Source organism: Falco naumanni, chromosome 12 (genome assembly GCF_017639655.2).
Source record: "Falco naumanni isolate bFalNau1 chromosome 12, bFalNau1.pat, whole genome shotgun sequence".
In the NCBI taxonomy this organism is placed as follows: domain Eukaryota; kingdom Metazoa; phylum Chordata; class Aves; order Falconiformes; family Falconidae; genus Falco; species Falco naumanni.
The window spans coordinates 33,463,656-33,484,876 of NC_054065.1; the positions used below are offsets into that span (position 1 = coordinate 33,463,656).

The following is a 21,221-nucleotide window of genomic DNA, read 5'->3' on the forward strand; positions in this document are numbered from 1 at the left end:
CTGCACTGTGTGCACACAGGATCATTTCTTTGGCTCTACCCCCAATGGAGAGGTTTGCTGTGACTTTTGACAACCTTTCAGCAAGATCTCCAAGTCCAGTGAAGTGGCTGTATGAAGAGCCAGGGGAGGCTGAGCTCCAAGGACAGAGCGCTTTTCAAGCTCATGTTGCCGCTCCTTAGTACATAGCTGCTCTGAATGAGCAAACTCCACAGAAAAGATGAAATTTGAGGATCTCCTGCTGGACATCGGTGGCTTTGGAAGATTCCAGATTTTTATTTTGTGTATCTTCTGCTTCCCCAGAATCAACCTTCCCATGCATTTCCTGCTGCACGATTTTCTTGCTGCTACATTCTCTCATCACTGTGCAATTCCACACCAGGAGGCATTTGCAGATCTCACCATGGAGGAAGTTCTGCTCATCAGCATCTCCTGGGAGCCCAATGGCACTTTCAGGTCCTGTGAGATGTTCTCACAGCCTCAGTTTCACCTGCTGCTCAATTCCTCTCTGCAACCAGAAAACAGCTCGGTGATCCAGCACTGCCAGCGCGGTTGGGTCTGTGACCACTCACAGTTCACCTCCACCATCTCCACCCAGGTAGTGCCTGGCCTGCAATCTAGCAGAAAATGAAATGAGCTCAGTGTTTTGAGGAGCAGATGGAGAGGTGTTCGCTGGGTGCACAGAATCAGAGGGGACTCTTTGCATTTTAAGCAGTGGAAATTACTTGTTTAGAGAAGATGTCCTGGGATGGGGAAGTTCTGTGAAGCTCAGAGTTAGAAGCCAACTTTATGTTATTATTATTATTGTTATCGTTAGTTATCGTTATTGTTGTTCGGTTGTTATATTATTATAGTTGTTGTTACTATTATTATTATCCTTATTATTGTAGCTTGCTTAGATTGATAGTTAGAAGTGGACACTTATCCTTATAAACATTTTAATTTCTCCAGATGATTGAGAAATTGGGGGGAGGGGGGGAAGACACACATACAGGATTTTCTCTGCTTGAGTCCCATGACATTTGCACAGGATTGCACCCTATCAGGATTTCACGAGGCCCTGACTTGCTTTCTTAATTTTCTGAACACTTTGAAACTTCTATTCCCTTGGCCATCCCTCCTCTCCCATCTCCAGCTTCCTCCTCTTCTCCCCAGATCACACTGCCTCCCTCCTCCCACCAGCAGTGTCTCCTGCTGTCAAGCCAAGTGGCTCTCAGAGGGCCTTCCACAGAGACATGACATACTACCAGCCACAGCCTTGAGCCTTCTGGAGGTCCCTTCCCATCAAACATTAACCGCTCACCTTCTGGAACACTTTGCTAGGGTTAACAGTGATACCTCTGGGTGTTAATACTTTACCTTCCTCCAGACTACAGGAGGTCTTAGGGAAGAGGACAATTAGGTCAGACAAAAGGGGCACAGCTGGGTTGGAAACGATAGCGCTGACTGTCCCAGTGAGAACAGGGCCAAGTCTTAGCCTAGAGCTGGTGCCTCCTCCCTCCCCAGCACCCAACCAACCACCCTCGCTTTGGGCAGGCACGGAGGCGAGGGTCAGATGTGCACCAGGTCTGGACCCAATTTCTGCACTGTTTCAGGGAGAAAGGTGTGAATCACCCTCGGGGGGAAAAGGCAGGGGTGGCCCCTGCAGCACGGGTGCTGAGCACGGAGCCTCATGATGCTGCACCCACAGTACAGTGACCTCGGGACATGTTCAAGGGGTCAGGGCTTCCTCTGGAGTCTTTTTCTCTTGCAGCAGGAAAGGTTGCTGCAGGTCTGGCTGGCCTTGGCAGGGAGGCTGCAAGGCTGGGTTGATGATTAAATTAAGTTTCTCCAAGTCTGCACATACAGAAAATCCACCCTGCGGCTTGGCCCAGCGTTCTGTAATGATTAGCAGCAGTTGCACCTCCAGGAAAGTGACATGATGGAAGCATGGCTGGGCCAGCCTCTCAGTAAGAAACCAGCAGGGTGGCATCAAGAGCATGGGGTGCCTACCCTGCGGCCCTCCTGCCTTGCTGCACGGGGCTTCAAAGGGAATGGTCCAGGCACGGCAGCTGGGCGCCAGCGCAGCGGTGCCTGGTGTGGGCTGAGCCACATCCTGCGCCCGGCACAGCCCGCACCCGCAGCGCCCATCACACCAGGGAGCCTGGCAGAGGGGGCCGCGGGGGGCGAGCGCCCGGGCAGGCTGAGAGCACCTATGGCAGGGCCAGGAGAGGGGTAAGCGGAGTGCTCCGTGGTGAGGGGAACCCAGGAAAGCTTGACGATGGCCGGCAAGTGTCCACAGAGAGGCTGTCACAACACTGACAGATAACTGGGCTGAGTTTTGTACGGTGCAACTTGATGTTTTCCAGGAGCCCAGCACCATCCTGCTGCGGTTCAGTGCAGGATCCTCCCACTCAGCAGGCCAGGGCAGGTGCACCTGGCGAGGCAGGGGCTGGGCTGGGCACTAAGTTTCATGTGGCCTTGTGTTCCAGTGGGACCTGGTGTGCGAGCAGCACGGACTGAACCAGGCAACTGCAACCTTCTTCTTTGCTGGCGTGACAATGGGGGCCGTGGTGTTCGGATACCTCTCGGACAGGTTTCATCCCCTTCAGGCTGTTCCTCCAGGGCCCCTGTTTTGTGACACGAACTTAACAAACCAGTGACCTGCAAGAGGCAATCAGAGGGGCAGAGAAAGGACAAAGCAGAATCACAAACGGAGGATCCAGCCTCTCCCTTGAAAACTGGGTTAAAGTCCTAGAGGGAAGCAATTCAGGAGCTAATGCTTCATGGATCAGGCAGGCAGCAGCCCACCAGGGAGGCGGCTCTGGCCTCCAGCAGGGTACGATGCACTGCAACAGCGACCAGTGCATTGCTTTTGTTGCTGCAGGAACAGTAAAAACTGAAAAAAAACCCCACTGTGAGACCAATTTCAGAAAATATGAAAACTGTCTAAAATGTTAAAAAAGATGTCTAAAATGTAAGAAAACCAACCAACCAAACAAACAAACAAAACACAAACCTGTCTAAAAATGTTTAAAAAAAAGCCAAAACAAGATGCTAAGAGAGTAACCTCCATGCAAGTTACATGGAAATTGGTTAAGGACACCCAAGTGAGAGGCTCGGAGGAAATGCATGCCACAGCTGCAAAAAAATAGTCTCCAGAAAGCAAAAAGTGACTCTGTCATTGCTTGAGAAGGAGGGCAGGGGAGGTTCTTGAAAGCAGGGGACATTCCTCAAGAGCTGAGCAATGAGGAAGACAGGAACAAATCCACTCTCTCTGGTTAAACGTTAGAATGTGATAATGTAAACTTGAAAAAAAAGCTGAGTAATAACGTACAAAGGGCATCATTAAGGAATTAAGTATTTTTGCAAACAGTAGAACCAGGGAACCTACCAGAGAACATGCAGTGCTGGCCTGCCATCAGGACGTTCACTCGCTGCCCGCTGTCCATCACTTCATGCCTGAGCCTCCTGCCCAGGAAACCGCTCCGTTTCCTTCCTCCGGGAGCAAACTAGCGTCAGGGTACAGCAGGCTACAAAATCACTGCCTAGCAGAGGGGAACCAGCTTCACAGCACGAAGCACCGAGAGACTTAGAGCTGAGGATGGGAACTTTTACATCCATATCTTTCCCTGCGGGTCTGTGGGCACACTTGTGCAAGGACCCAGACGCCTGGCTGGTCTTCAAGCTGCGTGCCATGGCTTTGTATCTGAAAGAGTTTCATAGCACAGTTGGAGGGAAAGAAATTCAGAGTCAGGAAAAGGAGCAGGAAAAAATAAGGCAGAAGAGAAGGTCTCCGCTAGAGCAAAATGAGAAATTGTGTTTCAGATGGGTAGTGAGGGGGGAGAGCCAACAGAAGATCAAGGCGTCAAAGGAGCATCTGGTCCCTCTGAAATGAGCTGCCAGAAGGGGGCACAGAGAAATACAGGGGTGAGTGCTCGTGAACTGCCAGGAGCGGGGTGCTCAGCCCGGCACCCTGCACCACCTTGGAGACCAAAAAGCTGCGGCACGGTCGGCACTGTGCGACCAGCAGCGGGGGGCTGGGAAGTGACATGTTTAAAATCAGTTTTTGACTGGTGTCCCACCAAGACCTCAGGAGCTGTGTGCCCAGCAGCCCGACCTCTCGCTGTACCAGGCAAATCTGCAGAAACTGTTCTGAAAGATCGAGTTGGTGGTGCACAGGTAGGTGTGACACACTAGTGAAGAATCAGTGGGGTTTTGCAGAGGATCCATGCCTCATAAACACACCCCATTTCTTCACATGCACTAGCAGGCATGTGAACAGAGGAGGTACCATCTACATGGATTTCAAGCATTTTCCTTACCAGAGGCTCCTAAAGAAACTGAGCTGCCCTAGGATAAGAAGGAAGGTCTCTGCATGATTAAATAATTTATTAAAATGGAGGAAGGAGGGAGGAGATGTAAGTGTTCGGTTGTGACAATGGATGGAGACCCATGTGGACCTCTGCCTGGATTTGTGCACTTTTCAGCATGACGATAAATGATCTGGAAAAGGAGCAAGTGAGGAGGTGGTGCTGAGTGGCCAGGCTGGTAGAGATGAGACCTGAGTGTAGAGAACTGCAGAAGAAGCTTCACAAGTTCTGCTACTGGATGGGAGCATCAGAAGACAACGTTTCAGGGTAGATTAAAATAAAAAGAGAAGCAATTCTAACTTCTCATTTAAAATAGAGGCCTTTGAACTGACCAGAGCTGCTGAGGAGCAAGACTTTGGGGTTATGACAGACAGCTCTAGTCAAACATGCACTTGGCAAAGAGCAGCGGCTGGGAAAGCAAATGGAAAATTAAGAATCATTAGGAAAGGAATGCAAAATGAAAAAGGATATCACTGTGCAGTAACACATACATGCATAGTGGCCCCACATCTTGAATACCATGTGCAGTTTTCCTTCCCCATCCCAAAATGATACAGAAGAAATGGAGAGAAGTTGGAGAAGCTAATGAAAAAGACCAAGCCATGGCTTGACTTGCCATCAGTCAGAGCAGGACCCTTCAGTCTGCTCAGGGGGCAGCTCGGGGAGGTTGGACAGCCATCTGTGCCCTCGTCAGCAGCCCGGAGCCAGGCTGGGGGCGCGCTGCCCACCTCAGTACCTGACCCTGGGGGCAGGGTTGACACTGGGAAAGGCTGGCAGCCCGGGGGATCGCAGCAGGGGCAGCACACCAGCACATCAGCAGTCAGTCTGGAAGATCAGTCACACCTCAGATGTCATGCCATGCCCCACATAGCCCCTAAGACCCCTTAGAAGCTCACGTCCCATTAGCAACCTTCCTTTTCTCTGGCATAAATGAGGTCCCACCCCTTCGTGCTCACAGTTCATCTCTGTTGCTCCAGGTCCTGGCATTTTGATTAAGCTCAGGTTTGTTTTGTTCTAAGCCACTACAGACATTTGGCTTTGAGAACATCTCTACTGACAAATTTTACCCTGGTAAACTCTCCAACAACCTTCACTGTGAACATACATATGCAAACAAAAAAAATTATATTTATGTATATATATTGATTTTTTCTGTTATTGCCTGCTTTTTCCCAAACACTCCTTTTGCACCTTGTCCTTGTACCAAATGGGCTGCATGATGCTTTGGCAGACTTCCAGACTGGGGTATTTATGAAAATGGCTGTATTTTTTCATTGTTATGCTTGTGCAGTTTGCTCCTTTTATATTTTCTCCATTTAATCTTTCAGAAGCTGTGCTTTCCTACCTCTCCCTTTGAAGACAATTTTAGCAGCGTTATTTCTAGCAGCTCGCTGTAGCCTGCAGCTCAGCCCTGCCAGCTTGCCTCTAGTTCTCCTAGCAGGTGGCGTGCGTTTGCTGAGAAAGTCTAGTAATGGGTCCATAAATAGCTGCCTTGCACCCTGCAGGGAATCTTACCGGTTTATACACTTCTTACTGTATTTTCAAGAAAAATCTTCATTTAAAAAAATACATCCTCTTCCTTAGGCAGTTACCCTATTGGAAACTGGTTGCAGCTCTGGTGTGTTTCTGGGTGTTTCCTGCTCCGACCCAGGGGCATTACGATGAATTTTGCAAACTGGCTCTGCTTAAATATCAAAGCAGATCCAGCAAGCTGCCCAGGCTCAAGCCACAGGTTGTTTTTTTCTCCAGCAGATACGTTAACTAGCTGCCACATTAAGTCATTTATGATCATTGTTAGGGATGTTATTGTGGCATTACGTCCCAGCACATCACTTTTTCCCCTGGAGCAATTATTCACCATCCTTCTCTGGTGGCCACTAATAGAGCCCTAATGCCAGAATCAGAGCAGGGTTTCAGTCCCTATAGGCTGAACGTTACCTGTTGACAGGGTTAATTTAATGCTTTTGAACCTCATTTTTTGTCACATGCAGTGCTGATGTTCATCAGAAGACTGATATCTACCTTGTGCTCTGTTTTGATTTTTAGGTTTTCATAAGTTGTATAGAAATGCATACACATGTATTTGCGTCTGTGTGTGTATACATGCGCACTTGTGTGCGTTTGATTTTCTGTGTTTCTCCCCACCCTCCACAGAGGACTCTGCACCAGGGGTAAGATGGTCCTACAACTTCCCAAACCCTTTGGGAATGACCTCGCAGCAGGTTCCTCGTAGACCCCTTAGGACACCAGGGCTATTTGCATATGTGGACTGGATTCATTTTATTTTGCTTTGGGATCTTTGTTTTCCTTCCAAGTTTTGGGGTGAAGGTGTCACAGTTCTCTGTCCTCCTTGACAGTGGTGGCAGTGGCTGGTCCTGAGCGAGTCAGGGAAGGACATGATGAGCCAGGCATTGGGACAGCCACAGGAGGGAGCAGGGTGGGCAGCACCGTGGGATTTCAAGCTGGCATTTGATGATGTTGAACAGCGGAGCCCAAACCATTGTTTTGATCAGTGTGGCTCTTTCCATCGGAGAGCCTCATGGCTGGTGCTCACGAGGTAGGCTGGCCCTCAGAATCAGATCGTACCCCTGTACCATCAGCTACATCTGCAGACACTTCCTCTTCCCAGGACACTGCACCTTGTGCTTTTTGCAGAGCGGGCAATATTTTAATTTTCCTTCTCGAGTCTCTGGTTTGCCCCATTTCAAACCCTACTCCTGTGACAGGTTTCCAGCTGCTGTAACCCAGCCTGTGCTCATGGCAGGTTCAGACGGAAAGCATGCTCCTGCTGTTGCTTGTGTGCTCTGTCATGTTTGGGATGCTGAGCGCTGCCTCCATCTCCTACAGTATGCTGGCCATCACACGGACCCTCACCGTGGTGGCCCTGAGCGGCATCTCCCTTATTGTATTGCCTTTGGGTAGGTGTGTGCGGGGTTGTGGGTGCCCAGCAGTACAGGGGGACTTCGACCAGGCAATGGGGAGGTAGGGACTTGTCTACCAGACAGAACAGAGCTCACAGGAACAGAGTTTTGGAAATCGTTATGTGTGCCACTTCACTATGAGCAGCCAAAAAGAACATCTCTCTTGGGAGGATCCAAGAATTACAATTTACTGTTAGTCTAATTAAAGTTCTAACAGTCTAGGCAACATGTAACAGCCACTTATCAGTACGTTGCAACATTAACACTTGCAATCCATGCTACCCAGTTCTCGTTAAGGCTCACCAGTCATACAACAAAAGCCATAAATCAAAGTATCTGCCCCTTTCCTCTGAGGCTGAGTTCTCACCCTTCAAATACGCCCCTAAGATGATTCATAAGCATTGCCGTGTCCTCAGCAGGAGGACGGTGGGACATATGCAGTGACATGCAATACCTCCCCAGTCTTGAGTTTGCTCACAGTTTCTGTAAGTTCCCAGTCTGCATTTTTAGAAAGAGGTGAGGGGGAAAAAACACAAAAAAAGATCGTACAGAGCCAAGCGAAACTGAAGTGGAAGAATTTAAGTAATTGTATAATAAAACATATATATAAATATAATCTATATAAAAATATAAATTACATATTTATATAATAAAAACAAGCTCCAAACTTTAGGGTATCCAACAGAGCGCTGGATGACTTTGTAGATACAGTTGGAATGTACCAGGCAAGACTCACTGTACCCAAGAACAAGTTACAGGTGCAGCAAAAATCTCCAGGGTTTTTGCAAATATAGCCAAAATCAAGCTAAAATGACTTCAATACTGGAAAAGTCCACACAAGACCTAACAAATCCCAGGGCCTGCTGTGTTTTTTATTGTTATAAAGGTTGATGCCTGCAAGACAAAGTGGAGTTTGGGAGGGACATTTCTGATTGTTAGAGGCTGTAGCAAGATGTCCAGATCTTTGGAGGAAAAGATCCCACACAAACAAAGAGACCACCATCTGCTCTGGCTTTACATGAGTGTTAGTATCTACTCCAGACAGATTCCACATGAGCAACAGTTCATCTTCATATATTTCTTTAATCTGGAATGATGAGTGGGCAGAGAAATGGGAAACTGTGCAGGCAAGATGGTTAGGGAAAAAAAATCTGTCTGATGAAGAAGACCATTTGAATGCTACTGAATGCGATTAAAAAAAAAATCATCTACCTTTTTTTTATCTGTTTCTTACTATATGTGCAGTATTTCTTCTTTTAAGGCTTTATTTCAGTTGCTTCCTGCTTTGCAACAGGTTCAGCATTGTGGATGAAGGTTTTAAATATACTGAATGTTGGCCAAACAGTGGAACTTCCCTGGAAGAGAAGACCAGGGATGTTACCTCACCTTGCCCTCGCCAAAAAGCCCTGCAGGCTCACCTTCCTGGAGCAGTCCTGCATGTCCCAGCTGAACCTGCCTTCCTCTTGCAGGGATGGAGTGGGTGGACATACAGCACCGCACCCTCTCTGGGGTCCTAACAAGCATCTTCTGGAGCCTTGGGAGCATGCTGCTGGCCCTGGTGGCCTACCTGGTGAGGGAATGGCACTGGCTGTTAGTGGCCTTAACAGGACCTTGTCTTGTGAGCATTGCCAGCCTGTGGTGAGTGCAGCGACCTGCAGCCGGAGGGCTGGTGGGGATGGGAGTGGGCTCCAATCTGCCTCCTCTGCGCCATCAGCGTGGCAAACCTGCAACCCTGATCCTAGGTCTGGCTCCAGCACCCCAGAGAGGAGCAGGACTAATCCAAACTCTCAGAAAGTGGAGTGGCCTGGGATTCATCTCTCCTGAGCTCCAGCAAAGCCAGGAGTCAGAGCTGCGCCATGGCTTTGGGGACAAGGAGGAGGCAGGACTGGGCTGAGGCCAGGCATTTGCGGGGCAGGTTGCAGCGCAGAGGAGCGGGATTTGGTGCTGCAAGCACTGTCGGACATGGCTCGGAGCAAGAGAAGAGATCCCAGTAAAGGGAGGCAGGATCAGGCCAGATCCCCAGCTTTAACCCCTGGCAGACTCAGGATAAATGATTTACCCACCCTCTGTCCCCACCTCACCAGGGAGCACACCTTCGGTACTGGTTTGTCCAGATGAGCCAACGACGCCTGCAGGCTTGGCCAGGTGCATTCATCTCTGTCCTTCCCATGGCTTTCACCAGTGTAACCACCCTGACGTGTCAAACACATCTGCTTTCTGTGGGCTATCTCCCACCTGCAGCGTTATTTAAGAAACTCTTGATATCTCTTAAGCCTTAAAACGAGAGATGGTTTGTTTAATCAAAGAAACTGATTTTTTTCCATGTAGTAACACAGACTAGAGTACGGGGTTGATCCACTGGTACCGCAACCATAATGTGACGTGTGTTGGATCAACTTGTTCCATGATCCAAACCAGTCCTTTGAATAAGCAGCTCCATTTCCCAGCCAGATAAAAGTCCCGTGTTGAAATAAGCCAGCGGGTATCCCCACAGCTGTTCCACAGAGACCTTGCAGAAACAAGTGCTGGGGCTCCTCCACCTTAGGGTGGATGTTTAGTCCCTCCTGGACATTGGCGTGGTGCTGCACCACGCTGTAGGAACCACAGGCACGTCTCTCAGGGCACTGGGGCGCTCAAGCTGGAAAACATGCAGAGTAAGCTCTGATTGTCTGACACATGAGCCCCAAAATTATATGCATAATCACTGAGCAGAAAGAGTGATATCCAAATGCTAAAGCACCTTGCCCCTTTCTGCCATCAATGAAGTGTCTAGAGACTATGGCCTGCTCGCTTATGATGCCCGTCCACCAGCATGAAGGAATAGATTAGGCAGCTGTGCAGATCTAGCACAGAAGACTCAAATAATACTTCTGAAAAATAGGGTATAAGCTAATGCTGTCATTAATCAATGGCTCAAAAAAGGATATATTGTTTCAGTGGTGATGCGGGTTTTCTGGCAAAGAGTAGTATCTGATACTTCGCTGATCAGGTCCCACGCAACTGAAATATGTGTTCTGCTTTCTTTTAGTTTGAGTTGTTTTGCTCTTTTTCTAGGACAACCAGCCATAAAAAATTGAGTCCTGCGAAATTCACAGATAGATTTGAACCTACATTTCCCATGATTGTTTTTTTCTCTTATGTTAATGCATTTTATGGAGATGAGTTATCCAACAAATCCTACTGGAGCCTGATCAAACTCCAAGCACCCAAGTGGTCAGCAATTGTTGGCTAAAAGTCCCTAAACTATAGAATCAAAATTTAGTTTAGCGCACTCTGCAGATATTGTTGAACACAATGTCAGAACTCAGTTGAGACATTAGGCAATGAAAAGGCATAATATTATACTCCAAAGACGGTGGCAATGAGCCCAAAATTCCAACTTTCATTCTTTGTGTGTCCCTGGGTGGCTTGGGCTGTATGCCTATGGGAAGGAGCTGAACACTTTCCAGTAAGACCAGTTCTGCAAGTGGTTTTGCTCTACACATCCTTCTCAGCTACTGCTGGAACAGTGACAGCAGTTGCTCATTAGTTTTATTGTAACCTGATGGAGGGCACATTAATCACTCACACCTTACAGGGATCTGGTCTTGGACCATTTCAGTGGGAGACTCCAATGAGAGATTTTGACAACTGTGTGACCTCAGCAGACCTCATACTCACATATTTCTTCAAGGTTGCAAGTCTTCCTACTGGCTGCACAGGATGCTCAGCTGAAAGCCTCCGTGAGAACGGCAGGTTCTGTGTTCTGCTTCCCTCAGGGGAGGATTTGGGTAGGCGTTGGCTGCCCTAGCAGGATGTAGCCACTGTGGGGTATTTCCAGTGCCTTCTGGGCCCAGAGTGCTCCGCAGACGCACAAAGCCCACGTCCCCTCTAGGCCAGGTGGGCTGCACTGCGCCCTGGGAAGCCCTGGGCCATGCAGCCATGAATGCAGCCGGATGCAAGATCAGAGAGAAATCCAAGGAGAGGGAGCTGCAGGTGCTGGTTTATGGCAAGTGCTGGATCTCTTGCTGGAACAGATGGCAATGTAAGGCACAGGACCCCCGCCCCACACAGGTCTGCTGAGCGGACCTCAGAGTGGCGAATCAGCTCTGCAGCAGTGCAGTATCCCTTCTGGCTCGGTGACCAGTGTCGATGCTTCACTGGGGGCCGCAGCCGCAATGATCTAGAGCCCAGTTGACTGTCTTTTGCAGAAAGCTTTGATTATTGTGAAAAACAAGTAATTTTAACAATTAACAAAGTAAGTATAGAGCTCACTAAATCCTTTCTACATGGTAATTTTACATACGCTACAATTTCAACATTTAGAGAGTCCCCAAAAGCACAAATCTGCAAATATAAACTCCTTGGGGCTAATTTTGATTGGTAAGAGTTTGAAACTTCAACCAGCTCAGAAAATTCAAGCTCTGATCAAAGATCGCAGGATACAAATTTTGGCTAGACATACTACAATTAACAGATTGTACTCCTTTAGGGTAGAACACACGTACGTGTAACAAGGGTGTACCATTACTCTTACTCTCATGCACCACAGTTACTATTTTTAGCTGAGGTTGAAGTCTCATAGAGAAGACCCCCTCTCTTTGACCAGGGCCACGTATGCAGGGTAAGAAACACAGAGCTCCAACAGGAACACTGTCTTCTCTCCTCACACCACGTGGGTCCCAGAGTCTGCCCAGTGGCTCATCACCAATGGCAAAGTGAAACAGGCTCAGCGGCATCTGCTGAGAGTGCAAGAATGAACGGAAGGAAAGGCTTCACTATCTCACCAGAGGTGAGAAACTGAAGATCCAGAGATGTGGTTTTCCTCTCTCATTTTCTCTCTCTCTCTCTCTCATTTGATATTCTCTACTTCTGTTTGATACCTGAAGCAGTGCTCAGCCTGTGGTCTCTGAGGCACTGTGGTCCACAGGGTGCAATGCTCCATTTTACTCTAGAAAGCAGCTACATCCACTCTGAAAGATAAAGCAGCAGCTCAGCTCCCGTCAGGCCAGAAACCCCCTTCATTAGGTGGGGTGTCTTTCCATTCATTATTGCCGTGACAAGAAGCCTGAATATACTGGACACTGGACTAAATACGCAGCGAGGAAGAAGCATAGCCTGAAAAAATAAGGCAGGGGCATCACTCCAGTAACAGAAAGGAGAGCATGCAGGTGCACAAGCAATTCGTGCAGCTTAGCATTTGCCAGCTTGGTTGCTGCAGCGTTTGCCAGGTGTTGGTACAGTGCTAGCAGAAAAACAGACACACATGAATAGTATTTAGTTAGCATATTTTCCTCTCATATTGCACTGGAGATACTGCACATAGTGTTATCCAAAACCGCAAAAGCTAGTCCACCTTAGGCTGTGTTTTGTGCACATGTGAAACTTGAAGACTCTCAGCCATCAAGCCCCAGTGGTGAATGTGGGTGAACATAATCAGCATAATCAATTTTTTCCCCTGGGTAAAGCTCTGCTCTCAAGTCAGTCTTCGCTCTGACAGCAGTTTTACAGGAACGTGGGCAAGGGTGAGACATTGGGAAAAGTAGGCATGCACCCACCGGTCTGAATCCATTCTTGCTTGACCCCAGAGGTCTAAAGGACGGAGCAGAGATTCTCAGCTAGATGACTGAACAAATAAAGAGGAAGGAGAACCCTAAAAAATAGCCACCTGTCCTCAGTACTCCGAAGCTCAGGGTATGAGGCTGATATTGAAATCTGCATCTTGTGCTGAGTTCTGTCTTAAAAACATATTTTTGCAGTCAGGCTCACAAATATCAAGACCTTGGTCCATGATGATTTTTGGCATCCAGGGGATAGTGATAAGCTCAAGTGATGCCCCAGTTCTAGGCAGGACTCAAGAGCCAGATAGAAGCTAGTCTTCCTTTGGAGAAACACCAGAGCATAGTCAGTGCTCACAACCCTTCACAGCCAGGCTTAGATGGCTGCACATCTGCCATCTCCGGCTTATCTGGTCCACATGATTTGTCTTGACCTTCTCAAGGGTAACAAAATTCAGCTGTGAAATCCAGTGGGTATAGAGGTTTGTGGCTTATTAAATATTGGTCTCTTTCTTAGTATCTTTGGGTTTTGTCTTACCGAAAGAGGAAGATAGGAAACCCTTGGCACCAGCACATGAGCCTTGTGTTTTGCTGTCACAGTCCAGCTGCACCTCCATGTGCACCCAGTGTTCCCGCATCCAGACCACTTTCTTATCCCGGCCAGCATGCCATTTTTGAAAAGCAGTTTCTTAGTATTTGTTGAAGAGATGATTAGCCCTTTTGATTTACGACAGAAAAATGGTGTTTAATCATGTGAGAAATGATGAGCTGGCATGTTGTGGCAGACAGAAGTTGAGTGTGACTCTCCCTTGCATTTAAAAAAGCCAGTAGCTCTGACTAAATGTGTAAAAATAACAAGTTATAAGATTTCTCATTCAGCCTTGGCTGATGACTCTGTATTTCAGAGTGCAGTGTTTCACAAGGAAGGCCATGGGCTTGCCCCTCGTACCATTCTAAGGGTTAGGAAACATAGCTGGGGCTTCCACACTTCACACCAAGTCACACCATGCTGCGACCCCTGGACCACGATCAAGAAAGGCTTGCAGGTGTGACACCTTGCTTGACATGGATTCATGAGGTTTACAAGGGCACACTTACTTTTTCTTGTCCATATACAAACATGGACTTGCCTGATTCAAATTTGCTTAGTCGATTTAACCATGCATCAGCACGCTTTGGTGGCTGGTTATGGTAACAACTGATTTGCCTTAGTTCAGAAGACTTGGGTTTTGAAAGACACATAATCTCAGGTAACTGCACAGCACGTGACTGACATGATCTCAGATTTAATGGCATTGTCTTACAGAACTGATTAAGGAATTTCCCTGTGTGAATTTATTTTCAGTATGAGCTTTGTCACTCATCCAAAAACTGCAAAGAGTAGCATGCAATTAGAAATAAAATCTTAGCTCTTCCCTAGTGAAACATGCTGCTACTGACAGCTATCCTCTTCTCTTTCCTAAGGCTTTCTTTCATTTTGTACAATTCTTTCAACCAGAGAGCTCTTTGAGCTGGGATTTCTCTTTATTAGATACTTTTGCAAGTCCCCAGCCCCCATAATTGTTCACCGCTGTCTCAATTGTAGGTGATGCTGCATTCCTGCAGGATCCCTCACTGTCCTCCCACCCCAGCCATCACTGAATTGTGTGCATTTTAAGTTTCCTGGGTTCTCACTATTCTGGCTCTCCCAGTTGTCCTTCCAGATGCCAAGAAGTCTAGCTATCAATACATACTGGAAGATGTTTTCCATGTCAATGTCTTACGTTACCCATTTTAATAGTAAATCATGCAACTTAGCAAGAGGACAGACTGCTGTCAGGGTAACTCGAATGTAATATTGAAATTCTCAGCATTGCAGAAGTAGTCTGTTATCAGAGCGTTGTTCTGCAATGGGAATGCATGCCAAAACCAAGGTGGAGCTGGAGCTGAGAAGGGCTAAGACCCCAGCCTGCCTAAGGTTTCATGTCCAGATCCTAAAAGCACAGCAGCTAAGCTCTTTCCTTCTTTCCACCTCTCCCAGGCCCTCAGGGGGATGGCAACAGACAAAAAGCCAGGAGGGAATTACTCCTACATCAGATTGTTCAGGACACCAGTCCTGCAGAAAACGTCTCTGTGTTCTGGGGCTTTTAGGTCTTAAACCAGGTTTTAACACCTATTAATAATGATTTTGTAACGGTAAAGGGAACTACTGGTCAAAGTGAAGAAACATATTTCCTCCACAATTAGGAATAAAATTTAAGGTGGAGAATAACCAATTAAATCTTTGTAACCACTGGGGTTACATGTTGCAAGTGTGCAACACCTTGTGTATGCTAACCTATTGTCTGAGTGATTGAGGGCTAGCCCAGAGAGAGAGAGTGTGTATGTGAAAGACACAGTTTTACTGCAAGACAAATATTTTGTGGTCCTTGTGAGGGAGTCAGTTGTTATTTGGAAATAATGGGAGACAAACAGAGTAAAGGAATATTAAAGAAAAGCCCACTGGGATACATTTTACATCACTGGAAACAAATTGCTGGTTCCCTAGGAGGATCATCCAAAAGGGGGAAGATCTGATAAAATATTGTAATCAATAGTGGCCTCTCTATAAATTGGAGAGTGGAGAAAAATGGCCAGTAAATGGAACTTTGAATTATAATATGTTGTTACAGTTAATACTGTTTCTAAGACTAGAAAGAAAAGGGGATGAAGTAATACGTGCTGATGTTTTTCACGTTAAGACAACAACCAGAGTGACGGAAAAAATGTGGAATTAATTTCACTCCAGTGGATCCTTTAGCTTTGACATTAGGAAAAGATAACAAGAGCAATAAAACATTGAAAAAATGTTGCTCTGCCTGTAACATAGGGCAGAGGTGTCTAAAATTAACCCATGAAAATATAGAAGAAGATTTTGAAAGGTTAACTGCACCTAGGTTGCAAGTTACACATGAAAATAATAGTGACATGGAATCAGAAACAGTAGGGGAACAGACCCCTACACCTGCTCCTGTTTCTAAAAGAACCAGGAGTTGACAACCATCAATACTGAAAGGTCTTCTGAAATTAGCGATTCAAGCCTCTTTGCAGAAGGCAGCAGGGAATGATGGTCCAATGTTTATAAAAGCACCATTTTCCATTACTGATTTGAATAATTGGAAAATAGCAGCTGAAAATTTGATCCAGAAAAGGCGGCAAGTGCATTTGAAATGATGATTAAAACACAAAACCCAGATTGGCAAGATACAGATGCAATATTGCACATATTATTTGACAGTACAGAAAGATATAAGATTCGAAGGGCAGTACTACATTTCCCTTTGACAGATCCCCATGGAACCCTAATGATTGAGATGATAGAAAATTGATAAGATGATATCAAAATTTGATATTATTTGGAATACATAATGCCACCCCAAAAGCTGTCAACATGAAATAAAGCAGGATAAGAAAGAGTCCCAAACAAATTTCTTAAATCGATTATAGGAAGCAACAAGGAAATATACCACTCTAGATGTTGAATCAGAAAAAGGAAAAGGGCATTTGGCTACTCTGTTTATTGGGCACACATCAAATGGTATTAAGTGGAAACTACAAAAACTCCACGGAATCGAGGCGAGAGATATTCGAAAAATATTAGATGTTGCATAGACGGTATGTCGAAATAGGGATCAACAAAGAAACACACTAATATTGATAGCAGCCTTAGAGAGCTTTTGTCTTAAGTGGTTAAGACACATTTTTGGTTTTGTCACGTATTAATTCTTGTTCTATCCAACTTATTCAACATGTGGTAACTCAAATGCAATCTGCAACAATGGTAAACGCAAAAGGTTAAAAAAAATCATATGATCTATACACCATCTAGTTGGCCAACAGTTACAGATACTATCTAGGATTCTTTCATTTTTATTTTAACTTTTACTATATCAATATAAGGTTTAAAGACTATAGATAATTTTAGATATTTTAGGTTGTTTATAAGTATCAACAACTCACAAGATAAGCCATAAGGTGGGAAGGAAGGCAATAAAGATTTGCACAAGAGCTCACAATAAAGGAAATCTTTGCTGCAAAAGCAAAAAAGAAAAAGCTGAAAAATGGAAAGATCACATCACTTTGCTGCACCTGCTGCTGGGGGGCTCTTCCTACCAGGGGCTCTACGAGGGTGATGGCCACCCCGATACACTCAACAGCTTGCTCCAGCCTAGTTTGCAATCCTGGTAAAATCCAGGCGTTCCCTCACTTTTTGAGGCTCTCCAGAGGCAAAAGGTGTCAGGCCAGGCATGCTGCAGACATGACAGTGCTGTCACTGGCCGTCCTTGCTTCATGAGGTTCTCCCCATGCTCCACAAAGCCCAGGAAGAGAAACTGAAGGCTAATGGTGGCTGCGGGGAAAAGCTCTGCTCACGGGGATTGTCCCTCCGGCGCGGGGAGATGGACCTGCCAGAGCCCCGGGCACTTGCCGGGTATGCAGCCTATGCACGCACAACAGGGCTGGGGGGTGCAGCGGCAGCAGGGCTTGTAAATGAGTGTGTGGGGTCTCAGCTGCCACGCAAGGGGCTGGGGCCACCACCTCCCGGGGACACACAGCCCTCTGGCCACGTGCGACACTCCACCAGCTCCTGTCCTGCAAGGGACTGCAGGCAGTGATGGAGGGGTGTCACCGAGCCACCCACCGGATCTGGGGAGGCGGGGGTGGTCCTTCTCATGGCTCACCGTGACCCCCCAAAGGTGCTCAGCCCATTTCTGCAGTGAGCACTGACGGGTGCCCCACGTTCTGGGGGCGGCAGCCCTTGCTTGGTCAGCGGAGCCCCAGAGAGCTCGGTGCCTCTGGACAAGGGTGGGAGGCAGGTCTGGAGTGGGGTGGGGGGCTCTCAGCTTGCCGTTCCCTCAGCCAGAATTCAGCAGGACCCCTTTTTCTTGCCTGATCAGAGACAGGTCACGCACATACCCCACAGCCCAAGTGTGATTTGCACATCCCTTCTCCATCATGACCCCAAAAGCTGCAGTGCTGGGGGGACAGGACACGTGTCTACCCAGTCCTGCCTGCGTGGAGTCTGGTGTGTCTAACATAGAGGCTGAGCACACACTGACTTCTCTAGGAACAAAATGGAGGCGGGTCTGGCCTCCATCCCCCTTCCCGGCCTTGGTTCTTCACACACCCCAGAGGCATCAAGTACTTTGGGGGCCTTTTCCCCCCACCAGCTCCTCAAATCCCGCTGATGTCAGTGCCGAGCTCAGCAGCTTTATTGTGAGGAGGCAGGCACCGAGCTGTGACGTGGTCTCTGCCATTTCCTAAGAAACCAACTTGAAATAAAAAAAAAAAAAAAAAAATAAAAAAAGAAAAAAATAGGGGAAAAAAGGGTGGGTATGTGTGGATTTTCAAAAGGAAAGCCGCAACAAGGGGCGAGCAGAAGGCTGGAGAGCATACCCTTGGGCAGTACCCAAGGACCACCACCACGCAGCACCCGCAGGGTCAGAATTTCAGGGGTGCACTGAGGTTTAAGCGAGCAGGAGCAGCCTGTGCTGGGCTGGCATGGCTGTGCTGCTGTGCCCTGTCCCCATGGCAGGGGACCTCGGGGTGCACCGTCAGCGTGAAAACACACATGGCTGGAAGGGAAGGCTTCTCTCCTTTGTGTATCTTGGAGAAAAAACAGAGGGGATGGCTTTTTGCAGCACAGCAAGCAAGGTGGGGAATAGAGGATCTGCTCCTGGCCACAGCAGGGTCCTTCTTCACTGACCCCAAGCACCTGGCTGGCTTGCAAACTTCATAAAAAATTAATAAATAATAACCGGGAAAATGAAGCAAGGATAAGCTCTTTTCACTACATCATTTTAATTGCATCGACACCCGGAAATACACAAAAGGATACGTGCCAAGAGCCACCCATCAAAGAGAGGCTTCCTTCCATGGTGGGTCTCACTTTCACACTTCTTTCACTCCAACAAGCAAAAAAAAAAAAAAAGAAAAAGAAAAAATAAAAGGAAAAAATAATCGCACCAGTTGGTGGACAAGCACAGTCTTTCCTTTTCACAGATTTGTGGGTTCTGCCTGCCCCGACGTGGCTGGGTCGGCTCCCTGGGGAACAAACGGTTGGTCGTACAAAACAGTATGAAGATTTTATTATAAACATATGCCTGCAGTGTTTACTGGTAGGGGTTTTTGTATTTTTATTTTTCAATAATAAACATATTATATATTATATAATATATAATAATAAAAATGTTATTAAAACTACCTTCAAAACTAGGTGGACACTGATCACAGCAAGGCTTAAAGCCAGCAAAAAGCACATGCAGGAATCTCACTGAGAATGGAGAAAGGCGAGCATTTGTCCCACATGTACAAAGAAAAAAAGCTTTTGCAGATTATTTAAATCTAGTGTGTGTGCAATAAGGTTTTAGTTAAGCTAAAAAAGACCACCAAACCCACCCCACTACAGGAACCTTTGCATGAAATATTGAAAAATTTATTATTGGACTTCATTCTGTTTAGTGATCTAACACATTGATCTTAAATTTGCAGAATGCCTTTGCCTCTTGCACTCACTTCTGCAAACCACAGAGATGAGCCACCAAATTATCTATAAATCTGGAATCCCGACAAGCTGTACTTTCGTAACTTGGGAAGAGGGAACGGCCTCAGCACCTGAGTCCCAGGCGCACCATGATTCCCGGGGCTGTAAACTGCGTTGAGCTAAGCCACACACAGCCCTTTGAGGGTAACATGAACTGAGGATACACCTGAGAGCGGGTGGAGAGGGCCACACGATCCCAGGTCAGAGAGCGCCTCCCAGTAGGAATAAGCTGCCCGGCAAAATTTTACACATCACCTCTTTGCTTTAAGGCAACAAAAGGAAAGCAAACACCTCAGAACAACCCTAAGGCTGAGGCAATGTTGCATATTATTTCTGTCTTAAAGATTGGGTCAGATAACCTGCCAAACCTGTGGGAAGAGAGCATCTTGCTGCGCACTGCTGTGGGTTCCGCAGCAGCAGACCAGAGCTAATAATCAGCTAGCCCCAATGCACTAACATTAATTATTGAGCATGATATACCTTCAAAAGTGCAGAGTGCAGAGCACTAGTTTGGTGCCTTCTCAGGGCATTCCCCAACCTACAGAAAATACGTGGTGGAGACACACCAGGGTGCTTGTGCCACTAGGCAGTGGGCAAACTGGGCCAAAGAGTAGAAAGCAGTAGAAATTTCTGGGTTTGGACAAGCTGGTATCTCTCACTAGTTCATGTTTAGTAACTGCAGGAGTTTTCACATCTTCTCTATATGCCTGTGAGTATAATAAATTATATTTGTAATGCTGTCATCAGTTTCTGACCTGGGAGAACTACAGCCTCACCTTATTTCAGCCACCCTGCTAGCTGCCAGCAGAGCTGGAAAGGACATTTTTCCATTGTTGGCAGAGGAGCCTGCGCAGGCTGATGCTCCAGCATTTTCTTTTGAGCCCTCCAGGACAGGGGGCAAAGCAAGCTGTGAAATTCGCTTTGTCACAATCTGGCAAGCAGCAGTCCAGGAAAACTTTCAACAAAGAAGGTACAATCTTGCTCTAGAGCAGGAGAAAGGTGAGATTTAATGTCCTGGTTTCTTCCCCATACCTTTAGTCTTGTCAAAACAACAACAGATGGGGCCCCAAGTTAATGGGCTGGAGGGCTGACAGTTCCCATTCCCACTCTGCCCACCCAGGAGCGTACCCACAGGCTTTCCCTCACAGACCAAACTGTGCACTAAGAAATCACCATGGCTCACCTCTGTATGGCGGGGTTGAGACAATATTGCTTTATTAGCCTTTCCCTTTCCTTGGGCAGGTATTTTAAGCTCTGGTTGTTCCTGGTTTATGTTCAGGAAAAGACTTAGCTTCAAAAAGACTAAATTCAGTTTCCCAAGTTTCATTCCTGTAACAAACAGGATACACAATAGCGCCCGATTTTAACCTCCACTTTGGCATCCTGTCAAAGTTGACAAAGAATAATCCAACAGATCTTTCTCATTTGAATGTTGTTATTAGCCATCTGGCCTATAGTTAAGTGTTCTGCTTTTACCTTAGACTACTAAGAAAATCAGTGTTTCATTATATCAGCTTAGAAACACTAATTGTTGTCCTTATCCATAATTCTTTCAAGGTGAAAAGCATTTCATTAAAAAAAATTTGAACAATTTAGCAGCAGAAAATGAGATAGCAGTAATACTTTTAATTAAATTTTTCTGTTTGCAAATCACGTAACACCTTGTGCTGTCAAAGAAGGAAAGACAATAACATCAGTGTGCAGGTCATGACCAATCTACCACACATCTGAGTTTTCTTCAGCAAAATGTTAACTTGTTGGCAATACATCATTATTTATAGCCACTAACAAGAGTATGCAATGCTGATGTCGTTCCTTGTCATACAGTGTCTGTAGGAAAAACAGGACACTAACC

At 46.7% G+C, this 21,221-nt stretch overlaps 1 protein-coding gene and 1 long non-coding RNA gene across 2 annotated transcripts; one reads left to right on the plus strand and one right to left on the minus strand.

The window, feature by feature from the left end:
- Positions 1 to 217: 217 nt before the first annotated feature.
- SLC22A7 (solute carrier family 22 member 7) lies at positions 218 to 14,944 on the plus strand. Its single transcript, XM_040612259.1, is given in 7 exon segments — positions 218 to 595; positions 2,469 to 2,591; positions 7,120 to 7,267; positions 8,740 to 8,908; positions 11,898 to 11,995; positions 11,998 to 12,041; positions 14,828 to 14,944. Coding segments are annotated over 7 exon segments (1,077 nt in total).
- A 1,408-nt stretch (positions 14,945 to 16,352) lies between these two features.
- On the minus strand, positions 16,353 to 18,850 carry LOC121096247. The gene is made up of 3 exons (XR_005830416.1): positions 18,790 to 18,850; positions 18,395 to 18,554; positions 16,353 to 18,095 (listed from the first exon to the last, which is right to left on the minus strand). It is a non-coding gene; the product is annotated as an uncharacterized LOC121096247 (long non-coding RNA).
- Between the last annotated feature and the right edge of the window lie 2,371 nt (positions 18,851 to 21,221).